Source organism: Gastrolobium bilobum, unplaced genomic scaffold (genome assembly GCF_033153095.1).
Source record: "Gastrolobium bilobum isolate Gb01-03AN ecotype WA unplaced genomic scaffold, APGP_CSIRO_Gbil_v1 utg91145, whole genome shotgun sequence".
Taxonomy (NCBI): domain Eukaryota; kingdom Viridiplantae; phylum Streptophyta; class Magnoliopsida; order Fabales; family Fabaceae; genus Gastrolobium; species Gastrolobium bilobum.
In genome coordinates, this window is record NW_026895471.1 from 137,591 (window position 1) to 152,935 (window position 15,345).

At 31.8% G+C, this 15,345-nt stretch overlaps 1 protein-coding gene across 1 annotated transcript; it reads left to right on the forward strand.

Annotated features, from left to right (window-relative positions):
• The first annotated feature begins 9,018 nt into the window (after positions 1-9,018).
• LOC133313469 (hydroquinone glucosyltransferase-like) lies at positions 9,019-10,574 on the forward strand. Its single transcript, XM_061514857.1, has one exon. The coding sequence runs from the start codon at positions 9,066-9,068 to the stop codon at positions 10,476-10,478; it is 1,413 nt and encodes a 470-aa protein (XP_061370841.1). The 5' UTR covers positions 9,019-9,065; the 3' UTR covers positions 10,479-10,574.
• Positions 10,575-15,345: the final 4,771 nt, after the last annotated feature.

The following is a 15,345-nucleotide window of genomic DNA, read 5'->3' on the forward strand; positions in this document are numbered from 1 at the left end:
TCTTTGGTTTGTAGTCCTCGTAGGGTATTTTTGAATTGAGTTTGTGTTTGGGGTTTTTTACCCCTTCATATTACCAAAAAAAAAAGTAGTTGTGTTCAAGGAACTTGTGACAAGTAATGTCAAGTAATGGTTCATTGATCATGAAATTAAGATGACAAGATATGCAAGGATACAATTCATGCCAGACAAGTCTAATAGGACCCTAATATAAGTATAAGGTATATGAGGGGAAATAGATGTCATTATATGAAAAGTCATGATTATTTGACCAAGGTTAGGTCAAATGTTGATTTCGATGATGTAATTAAATTCTATAATTAATTTCATGGATTCAAAATGATCTTATTATGATCAAACAATATCTAGATTAATTTCTAAAAATAAGTCAAAATAAGGAAAATTGTAAATCAATGGAAATTGATATAAGTCAAAGATGTATATAAAGTTGTCAAGTTAATAACATAACTTAACTTTGTGAATTTTTTGCATTATTTTTAATGCATGAGTGAGTTCTTTGTAACTCGTATGTTTTATATTCAAGAAGGTCAAAGTTAAGTAAAAACCAACCAATTAGAATTAAGTTTGACTAGTCTTGAACAAATGAACAAATGAATGATAAGTTTGAATGTTCAAAAGGTGTCGTGTGGACAAATAAGCAATCCTAGTCATCTTTCTTCAAAGTGAAGTTGTTCCTTAGTGACTAATAGTTCTAGAATGTTGTATGAAAAGACGACTAACCAAGTGGGAAGCTAAAGAACTAATAGGATTTGAACAAATGTGTAAAGTTGGAAAATGTTAAAGTTAAGTAACTACTAAGATATTCACTACACCAAGTAGTCATATTTCTTTCTTTCTTAGGGTCCCACAAAGGTGTTTCTTCTTCCTCTTTCCTTGAGGCCGTGGCTATGGTTAGTGAGAGAGAGATTGAGAGTTCAACTGATTAAGACACTTTTTAAGCAAAAACTCATTACACAAAAGTGTAGCTTTTGGTCTTGTGAACTAAAACCTCTTTCTTTTCTTCTTGAGGAGCCTTGTAGTGAAAGAAACACTCATTCAAAGAGGGCTGATATTATTCATCTAGAGAGAGAAAGTTACGATTTTGACAAGTATTTGGGTGGAAAGTGTTGCCTAGTTCACAAGGAAGCTTAATAAGGTATTACATCTAAATTTTGATGGTTGAAGTTATTTTATTAAGTGTTTTATGACGGGTTAAGGTTTAATAATATCATGATTAAATGATGTCGTTTCATGTGATTTTAATTGATTTTGAGAATGTTTATTAAATATATGTAAAACTATACACAGAAAAGATTAAAAACAAGCATGTGGGATTATTATTTCTTCATGGAACCAATCGGCCATATAGTGTTAAATAGGATGCACCATCTGTTTGTAATAATGTCAAAGTGAAATTAAAGTCATAGTATGATTGGACTTAAGATTCAAGTGGTAAAAATATCAATGGAAGATGTTAAGATGCATGAACTCGGTTATAAGTCAATTTGGGGCTTCTGTTTTAGAAAAATCATATCTAAATCTATACGACTCCAAATGAATCGTTGTTTGTTCCAAATTAAAGGTAAATGTGTCTACTATAACATATCAAAAGTTCAGATCAATTGGAGTTGAAATGAAGTTTTCAAGAATAAAATGGCACAGGATGTCAATGCTAGAAATTGTGTGTGCATTTCGACCATATATGGAGTAATTATGCAAATTAAGTGTTTAATTCATTGGCTATGTAATGATCCATAGGACATTAAATCATGATTGATTAGTATTTAAACCAAAGAAAATGTATGAAATCCTATTTGGGTCTTGTATGTAGGTTTTGGTTATATTAGAGTTTTGTAGTTAAAGTGGTGAGTAATAAGTAATAAATCTTGAAAACATTGGGAAATTATCTATGACTTGCTTGGTGACATGAATTGGTATTAATTATAATTTGATGGTACATAGGTTGAGGAACAAGTTTTAGAAGAATTGGATTAAATTCGTGAAGTTCAAGTAAGCATTGGATTTGAGCTTCTATAGGTAAGCTCTCGGTTTAATAATTTTCTCTTCATTGTTGTTCCACCATAGTCCAGTATGGATGATGATTATAATTAGAGCTGTCAAAAAGGGCTCAAGCCCTAGGGCCAGCCCATCAAGCCCTAGGGCCAGCCCATCAAGCCCTAGGGCCAGCCCTATAAAATTTTAGCCCTTTATGTAATGGGGCCATTTTAAGCTCATCCTTTTAAAGCCCTCTCATTATAGGGTTAGGTTAGGGCTTGCTCGCGGGCTACAATATTCAACCCAATTTACAACGAAAAAATTTCATCAAAAGTTTTGACGGAAAAAAAGAATTCCTTCAAAAATTTTGACGGAATATTTTCCGTCCAAAATCTTCGATGAAAATTACAACGGAAATATTTTTTTTCAAAATTTTTGAGGGAAATGTATCTGTGAAACTTTCGACGGAATTTAGATTTCGTAAAGATTTTTGACAAAATATTTTTTTCGTTGAAATTTTTTACACAAATATTTTCGTCAAAGTTTTTTACAGAAATAATTTTCGTGGAAATTTTTTAACAAAAATGTGTTCCGTTTAAAATTTTGATAGAAATATTTTTTATCGAAAATTTTGTCAAAAATATTTTTCGTCAAAATTTTGACAGAAATGTGTTTCGTCAAAAATTTTGACGAAATTTTTTTTCGTCAAAAATATCGACAAAAACTTTTTTCATCAAAAATTTTGACGGAAATTTTTTCGTCAAAAATTTCGACGGAAATTTTTTTCGTCAAAAATTTCGACGGAAATTCTTTCGTCAAGAATTTCGACCGAATTTTTTTCGTCAAAAATTTCGACGGAAATTTTTTCGTCAAAAACTTTTACGGAATTTAGATTCTGTAAAGAATTTTGACGAATTTTTTTGTTCGTCAATTTTTTTACAGAAACGTTTTCTGTCAAAACTTTTTACGAAAAAATTTCTATGCAATAATTTTTTTAAAAAGTGACATTTTTCTAAAAACTATTTATTTTTTATTTTTTCTAATAATTTCTATCCACCATTTTACTATAAATATTTTTTTAAAAAAATACATATTATTTTTTTAGAAGGCCCGCGGGCTGGCCCTAACCCATAGGGTTTTGGCCCATATGGATCTATATCATTGTGGGCTTTTTGGCCCTAACCCACTTGGGCTAGGGCTAAATGGGCCGAACTGACCCGTTTTAACAGCTCTAATTATAATGTATGTATGATTGATAGTGAGATATTTGGTACATGTGCATACATGTGCATTTATGAGTCTTCATATAGACAAGTTTATTGATATTTTGATGTGATGCATTATAATTCAAGCAGATAAATATACAAGATGTAATGTTGTGTTAAGTTATTAAACATGAAGTACAAATGCTTTCGTAATAGTAACAAGTGTGAAGTACAAATTCTTTCGTAACATTATCATGAGGGAAGTACAAATGCTTCCGTATCATTATCAGTGGGAAGTATAAATGTTTCTGTAGTTTATCATTCGGGAAGTATAAATGCTTCTGTATTAATTGAGTGAGAAAAATTGATAGGATTGCATGTTGTTTTATATGCTTTATATATGATCTTTCATGCAAAAAGTGAACTCATGGGTGGAGACTACTCCATAAACCCAGAGTCTTGTTGCAAAAATATTTAATAAAAATTAAAAACTCTGGAGCCCTATCCTCTCTCTCGTTCGGTAACGCTGGAGGTTGCTGGTTCTTCTCTTCGTCGTCGGGTGCGAGTTCGAACGCTGCGTTTCAACGCACTTCTGCTTCTTCATGTTGAAGATGGAGAGAAAATGAAAGAGAAATGGAAGAGACTAATGTGGTGGTGATGTTGGTGTTAGTTTTTGGAGTGTAAACCGTTAACACAAGATTTATTGAAGCTCTGGGTTTTGGGAAGTTGAAGAGAGAGAGATGTTAGAAATCAAATTTGATTTTACAACTATCCACCGTCATCCTAGAAGAATCAAGAACCAAAAAATTCTGGAAGCTATGAGATATATGGGTTACACACCAATAGAAAATGAAAGAAGCAACCAGACCGCCATATCAAAGAGTTCTTGAAAGAAATGGTCAAAAGAAGAAAAAGATTAAACAAATAATTTAATGAAAAAGAAAGACAAGTTGGAAGAAAAGCATGTCGGTTGCTAAGATGAAAGTTAGTAGAAAGTAGTTGAATTTTTTCTATTTTTCTACACTCTACACTCTACACTCTTGGGATGTTCTATTTTATTTTAATAATTATATTATGAAATTTAAATATTTGATTAGTATATGAGTTATTATGAGTTGCTATATGTATTAAATATAAATTATATTATATATATTAAAAATATTATTTAATATCAAAACGTGTTCCAACGTGTCAAAATTTAACATTTTTTAGAATTAACGTGTCGGGGTGTCGTGTCGTGTCATGTCGTGTCCTGTGTCCGTGTCCGTATCCGTAATGGGCTACCATCATAGTTGTTACAATAAAATAACACAAAGTTGTATCCTTCAAAATGACAATATTTTTTTCTTTTTTAATTTTTTTTGCTATTATTTGTTACTTAAATAAAAATTAAGAAATAATGACACATAATTAAAATAATTATTAAAGAAATAATATCGCAACTCATCACTTGTTTTTTTTTTTTTTGGTAATCACTCATCACTTGTTTTACTTGTTAAGACGCATGCACTCTCGCCGTCAACATTTGCTGCATTCTAGTAAGACTTGTGCTTAAATTTCCACTAAAACATTATTTATTTGGGACATCTAGAAGCGTAAAACCTGTGTCAGGTTCTCCTAATATTTACGCTAGTTACTACGGCATTGACAATAATGACTCTCATCAATAGTTACAATTTATCTATTAGAGATTTATTATTTTTGTGTTACATAAGATAGAATCTATCTCCAACACACATAAATTTAATATGGATCTCACTTTATTTATTTTTTTCTCTCCCCTAAAAGTGGATCTTATCTGAACAAATGAGTCTGTAGAAGATAATACGTATTATCTCCTACTACATAAGAAAACTATTACCATTTCATATATGTTCTTGTAATTTAGAATTAAACAAAGCTGCATTATTATAAATAAAAAAAGGGTTCGCTTTTTCTGCAGTTACTGCAGATAAGTTATTTGCAGTAAGCCCAATACAACGTCATTTTGGGGCGAAAATCATAATGTTTTTGTAATTTGAATTTATTTTAGGGTTACAATAATCTTTATACTTATAATTTTTTAAGATTTCAATACCAAAACTACGTCATTTTGGGAATAAATGCAGATAACTTATCTGCATTAACTACAGAAACATTTTTCCCATAAAAAAAATCACATATCTTCAAGAAAATTTGTAAGAACATGCTATTACCATGGGATGGTTTAATACAGTGACACTGCATCTCAATTTAAAATTTTAAAATATTAAATTTATAAATTCTTTCATTATATTTATTATACTTAGCCCATTAATTTTTGATACGGAATTTTGTTATCGTTCACACTTAAATTTTCAATACAAAACTCCCAACTTGTAATAATAGGAACAAAAGTTGATTGCCCTATAATATTCCCTTCATTATATTTGCTCCAAGATTATTAGTGGCAGAGCCAACAAAATATTTTAGTCAGTGTAAAAAATTTCAGCTGGTGCCAAAATAGTTATGACTATATAGCTACATCTAAAGCGTGACTAATTTTCAAAAAATTTGAAACATTATTTATTATGTTTAATTAATTATACTTGAAACGTTGCTAAATTAATCAATATCAAAGTACCTGCAAGCACCAACCTAACTCACCACATAAAATTATCATAATAAAATAACATAACAATTGGTGATTAGTTTGTTACAATGGTTAGTTTTGGCATAGAAGCGACAAAACAAAGTTAGGCACCATAGACATCACCCAATAAACACAGATAAGATTGGTTTTGCACCGCTGTAAAGTTAAATTCAAGTGCATATATATATATATATATATATATATATATATATATATATATGGCAAAATGATTTCTGCAGCTACTGTACCTACAGCAAGCAAGGATACACACCCAAATCTTAGGATACGGCAACGGATACTGAATTTTTTTTTTTTTAAGAAGCCGTGGGGCCCACTTTTCTGTGTCAGCTGTAGATAACACTATCTACGGCTGCTGCAGAAATGTTAAGCTATATATATATATATATATATATATATATATATATATATATATATATGGCAAAATGATTTCTGCAGCTGCTGTACCTACAGCAAGCAAGGATACACGTCCGAATCTTAGGATACAACAACGAATCTTGAGTTTTTTTTTTTTTTTTTAAAGAAGCCGTGGGGCCCACTTTTCTGTGTCAGCTGTAGATAACACTATCTACGGCTGCTGCAGAAATGTTAAGCCCATATATATATATATATATAGGTTTATCGTTTCTCAAGCTGCTTGAGATAATCTTATCTCCGGCTACTAAATCATAACCGTACAAAGATGGATCAATGGTGATAAAGGAAAAGAGAGAAAAGTGAAATCATAACCATTCAAAGGTGAATCAATTAATATAAGGAAATAAATAAATAAAACGACGTAGTTTTAGGATAGGGAAAAATATTTCTCAAGCAGCTTGAGATAAGTTCATCTCCGACTATCCCAAAACTACGTTGTTTTATTTATTTATTTCCTTATATTAATTGATTCACCTTTGAATGGTTATGATTCCTTTTTTCTTTCTCTTCTTTTATCACCATTGATCCATCTTTATACGGTTATGATTTACTAGCCGGAGATAATATTATCTCAAGCAGCTTGAGAAACGATAAGCCCATATATATATAGGGTTATGATCATTTTACACCAGTGTAAGTTTCACTCTTAATCTTGTCCACTGATCTCATTTATATCTAAGAGCTCAAATTTTTTAGTAATGTGAGCCATTGGATTTAAGTGGATCAATGGTCAAGATTGAGTGTAAGACTTCTAACTCTTACACTAGTGTAAGAATATCCTGCCCCATATATATATATATATATGGAAAAATATTTCCCCGGTAACTTGAGATAAGTTTATCTCCGGCCACTCCAAAACCACGTCGTTTTGTTTATTTATTTTCTTATATTAATTGATTCACCTTTGAATGGTGATGATTCCTTTTCTCTCTCTCTTCTTTCATTACCATTGATCCATCTTTGTACGGTGTCAAAAGATCTAACCTTATATATATATATATATATATATATATATATATATATATATATATATATATATATATATATATATATAATTGAGGGTATATTCGGGACAGTGACCAAAATGCCACTGTTCACCGACTTTTTTACCTAAATGCCACGCGAACAGTGTTATTTCTCAATATGCCACACAGACAAGTTTGCTACAGCGCCCAGCGAACTTGGTTTGCTGATGTGGCACGTTTCTGGTGGACAACAAGTTCGCTACTCACAATAGCCAACTATGTTGCAATAAATGCTGACACATTGGAGAAGTTCGCTGCCACATGCAGCGAACTAGGTGTGCCACGTGTCTGACATGCACCAAGTTCGCTGAAGGTCCAAGCAAACTAGGTGCCACGCGACACAATCAAAATTAATGTATCAATCACAATAAAACACAGAAAATAAAGGAAAACGACAATTTAATTAATGTGTCAATCAAAATTAATGTGCCAATTAGCAATCACAATTAATGTGTCAATTATAATGAACGTACAAATAAGATTAACTTTTGATTATACCAATCACAATTAATGTACCAATCACCAATCACTTCGGAGGGCCATAATTTTTGATTCAGATATCCAAATCAGATATTATTTATTTTATTACATATAACTTTTCGAGATCTACCAAACAACACCTCGTTTGACATATTTTATCTCTCACAAACATCATTCGAATTGTAATAATGATATCACAAACAATTAATGTACCGAATTGTAATAATGATATCACAAACAATTAATGTACCGATCAAAATTAATTGTGATTGATACATTAATTGTGATTGGTGATTGATACATTAATTGTGATTAAGACATTAATACAATTAATTGTCATTTTCCTTCTTTTTCTATTTTTTTTATTGTGATTGGAACATTAATTCTGATCGGGCAATGAGATTGTGCCACCTAGCACACCAAGTTCGCTACCCCTGGTAGCGAACTTCGTCCAGTCAGTTTTTTCTGCAAAAGGGTGCCACATGTCACGAAATCATTGCCTACCACGTAGCGAACTTGGACACGTGACAGTCAACTTTTCCTGCCAAAATGTGCCACGTGTAACGAAATCATTGGCTACCAAGTTTCTTGGGCACTGTAGCAAACTTGCCCCATGACATATTGAAAAATTATATTATTGACGTAACATTTAGAAAAATAAGTTGTGAAACAGTGACACTTTAATTAGTGTTATGGTATATTCAATTGCATGGTCCTACAATCGATTAATGTATGTCAGCATAATTAATGTTTCAACTTTTAAAGTAGGTTTTTGAAAGTAACAAAACAAGTTACGCAAGCCCTTACATCACTTTCCTACTACTCTTTGGGTTTTTTTATTTTATTTTATTTTATTTTATTTTATTTAAGAGATAATTATAAGTAAAAGTTATGTCAAAAAAAAATTTAATTTTTTTTAAAAAATAATATTTTTTATATAATAAAAAATATTAAAAGCCAAAAGCTTATAGGATAATTTTTTTTTAAGCTCTTATTAACTTTTCTTAAATTGTGTGTTTTTTTTTTAAATAAAAAGCAATAGAAATAGAGAAACAAAATTTTCGTAAAATATGTATTTTTGAACTAAAAAATTTATATAATTACCAAACAATTTTTAACTTTTTTAAGTTTTTTTTAACTTTAGACCATAAAAAAATAATAAATAAATAACAGGTTAGTGGAATAACTTGGAGGGAAAGGCCTTCACTTTATTATAAAACCATCTTCAAGAAAATAAACCATCTTCACTCACAAAATATCCTTTTTCTGTAATCTGGGTCTCAAGTTTCATATTCATAATTTCATATCATATATAACATGGATAAAAAGCCCTGCATTGCAATGGTTCCTTCCCCTGGATTGAGCCATTTGATCCCACTAGCTGAGTTTGCAAAGAGGCTAGTTCTTCAACACCATGAATTCCATGTCACATTACTCATTCCCACACTTGATTCTCCCACTCCTTCCATGAAATCATTACTAGAGTCTCTACCACAAAACATAGACTTCACTATTCTTCCCCAAGTGAAAATTGAAGACCTTCCCCAGAATGTTTCACCAGCAACAAACATGAAACTCATTGTGAAACACTCTCTTCCATTGCTACATGAAGCATTAAGCTCATTAAATTCCCACACTCACCTAGTTGCTTTACTGTTCAGCATATTTTCAACCGATGCACTTGAACTTGCTAAGCAATTCAACCTCTTGTCTTATGTTTTCTTTTCCTCAGGAGCTACAACACTCTCATTCAATCTCACTCTTCCCAAGCTTGATGAGACTGTTTTTTCCACCGAGTCCTTGGACTTAGCAAAAACTGTGAATGTTCCGGGTTGTGTTATACCCTTCAAGATCAAAGATCTTCCAGATCCAGTTCTTAATGAAAGATCAAGTCAAACATATAGATCATATCTTGATGTGTGTCAAGCACTCTTGTTGGTTGATGGTATCATAGTGAATAGCTTCACAGATTTGGAAGCAGAGGTTATAAGAGCTATGCAAGAGAAAGAAGCCAATAGTGATGGTCCTTGTGTATATCCTATTGGACCCATCATTCAAAATGAGTCAAGTAATAAGGTAAATGAGTCAGTGTGTTTAAGATGGTTGGACAATCAACCACCAAATTCTGTTTTGTATGTGGCTTTTGGGAGTGGTGGAACACTCCCTCATGACCAATTCAATGAGATAGCCTATGGATTAGAACTTAGTGGCCACAAGTTTTTGTGGGTTGTGAGAGCTCCAAATGAATCAGCTAGTTCTGCTTATTTTAGAGGACAAAAGGAGAACCCACTACATTATTTACCACAAGGTTTTTTGGACAGAACCAAAGGTCAAGGCTTAGTGGTTCCATCATGGGCACCACAAATTGAAGTCCTTGGTCATGGTTCCACTGGTGGATTCTTGAGTCATTGTGGTTGGAGCTCAACTCTTGAGAGTGTGGTTCATGGGGTGCCCATGATTGCTTGGCCACTGTTTGCTGAGCAAAGAATGAATGCTGTATTGCTCACAGATGTGCTCAAAGTGGCTGTGAGGCCAAAGGTTGATGAAAGTGGCATAGTAAAAGGAGAGGAAATTGCCAATGTTATTAAGAGAGTCATGGAAGGACATGAAAGCTTGGAAATGAATAAAAGAATCAAAGAATTGAGTGATGGTGCTGCTGCTGCTCTTAGTGAACATGGTTCCTCTAATTTGGCACTCTCTAGTCTAGCAATGAAATGGCAAAATGTTTGAGTGGCATCTAGCTAGAAATAATTAATAATGTATTCTAGTGTCTTTAAGTATCTTTTTATACCCATCTTTTATATCTTTTTCTTCTCTTTGGAAAATTTTAATGATTTTTCTTCTTCTTCTTCTCAGGATTGAAATGTTTTTCTTTCTTCCATTTTTCTTCAAAAATAACTTTTGTTCCTTTCTTAGGAACTCAATCTTCACCCTCAAACTTGTTATTTTTTATTTTATTTTTTTTAGGCGAGGGTTGAATGACTCCGTAATATAGAACTTGAAGCTCTAATGATCCTAGTTTATATTTTTCTCATATTGGATGAGAAGTGTTAAAGGTGTGTTTACATTAGCTTATTTTGGTATGTTAATAACCGTTGCATTGCCTAACATTGAATTCAAATTTAATCATATTGTTCTTATGTGCTTATTGATATGAAAATATCTTAATAAAAGAAACCTAGTAAGTATTAACCCTTTTGTTTTCTTGCATTTTGGTCAACTTTTCCGGTTGAGTAAAAGCTAAAAAACATTGGAAACTTGACAGGTTTTCCACCATGTCATTGTTGATATAATTTGGACCACATCTGCTTGGTGGTCCCGTATAAAGAAAATAAAATAAAATATTATGAATAGATTAGCATGGATGGTTGGCTTGTCTTACTCTCAACTCTATTATGCAGAACATAGTCAACATACCAATCATGCAAGACACGGACTCCAATTTTGTTTTTCTCCCTTATTAACATTGATTTAACCAATAATAGAAAATTTTATGAGAAGGAGCAAATCAACAATACATAATAAGATTTGAAAAAAAAAATTAAATTTTTTATGCATAAAAAGTAATAAAAATAATATTGAAAGGCTGAACTCGGATAATTATAAACCTAATTCAGTATAGGGAGAGTAGGTAGAGGTAGTATTAATATATAACTTTCTTTATAAAAGAGAAAATAAGAATATGAAAAGAAATAATTATAAAGATAAAGATAATATAAATATATTATTTTTGGATATATTTGATATAGGATATATCAAATCATCGGGACATCTCCAACCATCAACCACTCTAATTCCTTTGTGACTTCACCATTGCAAGTCAATGTTATTTAATGTCACTAGTCTCTCTTCGCTCCATTCGATGAAAGGGATTTGCAAAGTTTGAGGTGAGCCTAAGGTGGTGAGGGAAAAAAATAAGAACAAGTATTGGACGCATATATCAAACAAAAGAACAAGAATTACACTAAAATTCAAAAATATGATTGTTATGGTCTATATGGGATTTCCAAAGTTATTAGTCGAGGGTAAGCCTAGAAGAATCGAAGAATTACAAATGAATGTACAAGAAAAAGTAAATTGTGTGAACCGAAAAATCAACATTGTTATTACAAAAATTGCAATTGATATACAAGGCTCATTTAGTATATGACTTAATAAGGGGCAATTCAAATAAGGATATGATATAATCAAAGAAGAACATTAATCTAATATACTAATCCTAATACGATAGTATCAGACTTGAGCTTAGGCTTTTATAGGAGGCACAAAGGGTCCAGAATTCTCATACCCACACACTATAAAAATATCAGTGTTTAGCACGTTTATAAACGTGGCTAAATTGCTTTAAAAATGTGGCTAATGAAAGCAATCACACTTTTTGTCAACGTGGCTAATCGTGGCGTTGCATTATTTTAGCCACATTTACTGCTTTACTTGGCCACATTATATTTGAGTGTGGCAGCATTCGTTTAGCTACGTTTATTGATTATATTTACCACGATTTAAACATGGCTATTTTAATGATTATTTTTAAAAAAAAAATTACAACCACATTGTGGCTGAATTCATAGAATTAAAAACCAATAAAAGGAATAAAATTTTAAGGGAAATGGATATAAATACAATTAAAGGTAACTTCGACAATGATTTGTTTTATCTCCTGAAGTATCTAACATTGATAAGACTTAGAACTTACAAACACTAAAGATTATTTTAACTAAAAATAAATCACTTAAAATTTACAAATAGTTGAGCTATATTCTTTTAGTACGACTAACCCTAGTCACCATTTAAGGTAGTATGAGCCTAGCCACCATCAGAAAAGGCAATAGATTTTCCTAAATCCAAAGACTGCTCTAATGCCTGCATGTATCTAAACAAAAAGAATGAATATTAAGTGGCAAATTTGTAAAAGAGCACAATGCATTGAGGAATCGTTACCAAAAATAAAAAGGTCCTCATTTTTGAGCACAATGACTAGGGGTTTTCACGTACCACAATGCTAAGTGGAGATGCAAAGACACTCACAGAAGATGATGTAAATGATCTCTACCACACATCCAAATGAGTTAATGGTAACGAGGAGACCAATGTCTTTTTTGAGTAAAGCATAGTATAACCAAAGCATGAAACTGAACAGTGCCACCACTTAAGGCAATGATTAAAACCCCCTGTCAATTTCTTCTTGTATATTCAGTAAAATGTGGATCGACAATATTCAAGGAAGGTAAAATATATAATTTTATTAATAATTAATATTAACTAAAATCTGTGAATCTCTATTTCTTTTTTTGAACCTCATCAATTAAGTGGAAGTAACAAGAGTTGATAGATAGATATAAATACTTACATTGGAGCCAAGAATACCAAGAACGAAATAACATTACATCTGCATCAAAAGGAGAATATATTAATTCCTTAATTTGTTTAATACAAAATATATAAGAGGTTAGAAATATTATATCAAGGGAAGAAGGACATATACATTGGTCGAAAATGAAACAGGGGCACATCATGTGGTGGTTGGTAACATCTTTGTGTGATGTGTCTAATATCGACAAGTTGAGTCACTTATTCATTTAATTTAAATTCAAATGCAATACTAAAGGATCCAGAAGACGAAGACATACATTTAATTGAGATTATCTTAAGCCAGTAAATACATCACCAATGGGTCCATTTAAGAAATTGTGGCTTAAATTCCTGCAAGACAACAACGATGATTTCACATCCATTAGTAATAATAAAAATGAAGAAATAAATTCTAAAGCGATACTGAATAGTAATAATAAAAAATGAAGAAATAAATTCTAAAGCGATACTGAATAGTAATAATAAAAAATAAAAAATACACATACGAATATAAAAATAACAATGATGAACTATTTTTTTCTTTTTATAATATTAAAATCAATTATTTGGGTTCAGGTACAACTGAGAAAAGGCACAACCAAATTGACATAGAGACAGAAACAAATAGATTGAACATATATTTCTTATTGGATTCGCGTATGGATCCTTCATCCTTAACCCCAAAGCCAACCCATTTATATCTCTACTATGGGAGAGGGGAGGTAAAGGATCTTAAAAAAATATAGACAAGTTGTAGAAACTTAAAAAAAAAAACCATTCCCCGTTAAACCTGACTAACGAGACAAGCTGTAGTATCTTATCTCCTGAAAATAAGATGATGTTTATAACACCTCGTATTTCAAAATGTATAATTATATGTGATAATGTTGATTAAAAGGGTAGGATTAGTGAAAATTCAAAAATTAGAGCCAAAATACATAGAAAGGGCAAAATGGTAATTTACCAAACACGTCCTCTTAGTCATAAAAAAATTGAGTAGAAGATCTCAAATGGTAAAAAAAATGCCGGAAATGAATTCAGGATAAAAAATCGAGTGGATAGGCAAGTTTCGGAAAATTTGATATATAGTAATTTTTCCGATGTAAAATTCTGTGGTATAATTGTACCGATAAGCGTGAGAATATGATCAGTATTTCTAGGAAGTAAAAATATGACGTGAACGAGAAAAATACACGGGTTATGAATTTGTGGGTTAAATTGGGTGATTTAAGAAAGTTAATTGACATGTGGGTCCCACTTTAAGTGACTTAAATGACTTAAAGGCTTAAGAAATAAGATTTCTATCTCACTCTCTCTCCTCTCTTCTCCCTCACCGTCGAGCATCACCATTGTTAGGGGCTTGGAATAGCTTGAAATTCCATCTTGAGCTAGAGACCTTGTGAGAGAAAAGTGTGAACATCAAACTTCATCCAAAACACCTAGTAAGCAACTTTCTAGTTATGATTTTTCCTTAAAAGTGAGGTGTGAGGAGATCCTTGGCCTCTTTCGCCACGAAAATTTGAGGAAGAGTGATCATTGTGGGTTGTTTCAAGTGCTTGGGAGCTTGGAGGTCACTTGGTTGGACCTTGGGAAGCTCTTAGTGGTAAGTTTCTACACTTTCATTGAGTTATTTGAGAGATCATAAAATTGATGAACATTGAATGTGAGTATATTGGTTGATGTAGTTGGAGAACATTAATGGTATTGTCTCTTTGGAAATAAGTTCTTAGAATGATAAATGAATGAGATTGAATTAATAATATTTATGGTGACAAAGTTTTGTAACTTAGTGAAATTTATAGGAGAATTGTGATTGGGGTCTTAAATATGGTTGGTGAAAATTAGGTGTAGGTTGTTGGGGAATTTAATGTGAATGTTGAATGAAAAAGAAATATGATAGAACAATGGGAAATCCCTTGGTTTGTGACAAGATGATCATTAGCCATATGGAGATAGTTTGATGGAAATTGGATTGGAATGTGAGAATGATTGTGTGTTGTGTGATTGTTGGGGCTTGTGATCAAACTATTGATGATCATTGTTGTATGATCATTGTAGGTTACCTCTCACGGATTCAATAGAGGTGGATTGAGCTTAGAGCTAACGTTGGGGAGCATTGCTTTTGGAATTGAGGTAAACCTTTGGAACTTGGGTTTTATTCCCTTGTGTACTCCACCACACCTAGTGGAAGGTTGTGGTTGGATTTTGTGATTTTTGACATTGTATGAATATGTATGTTCATGCA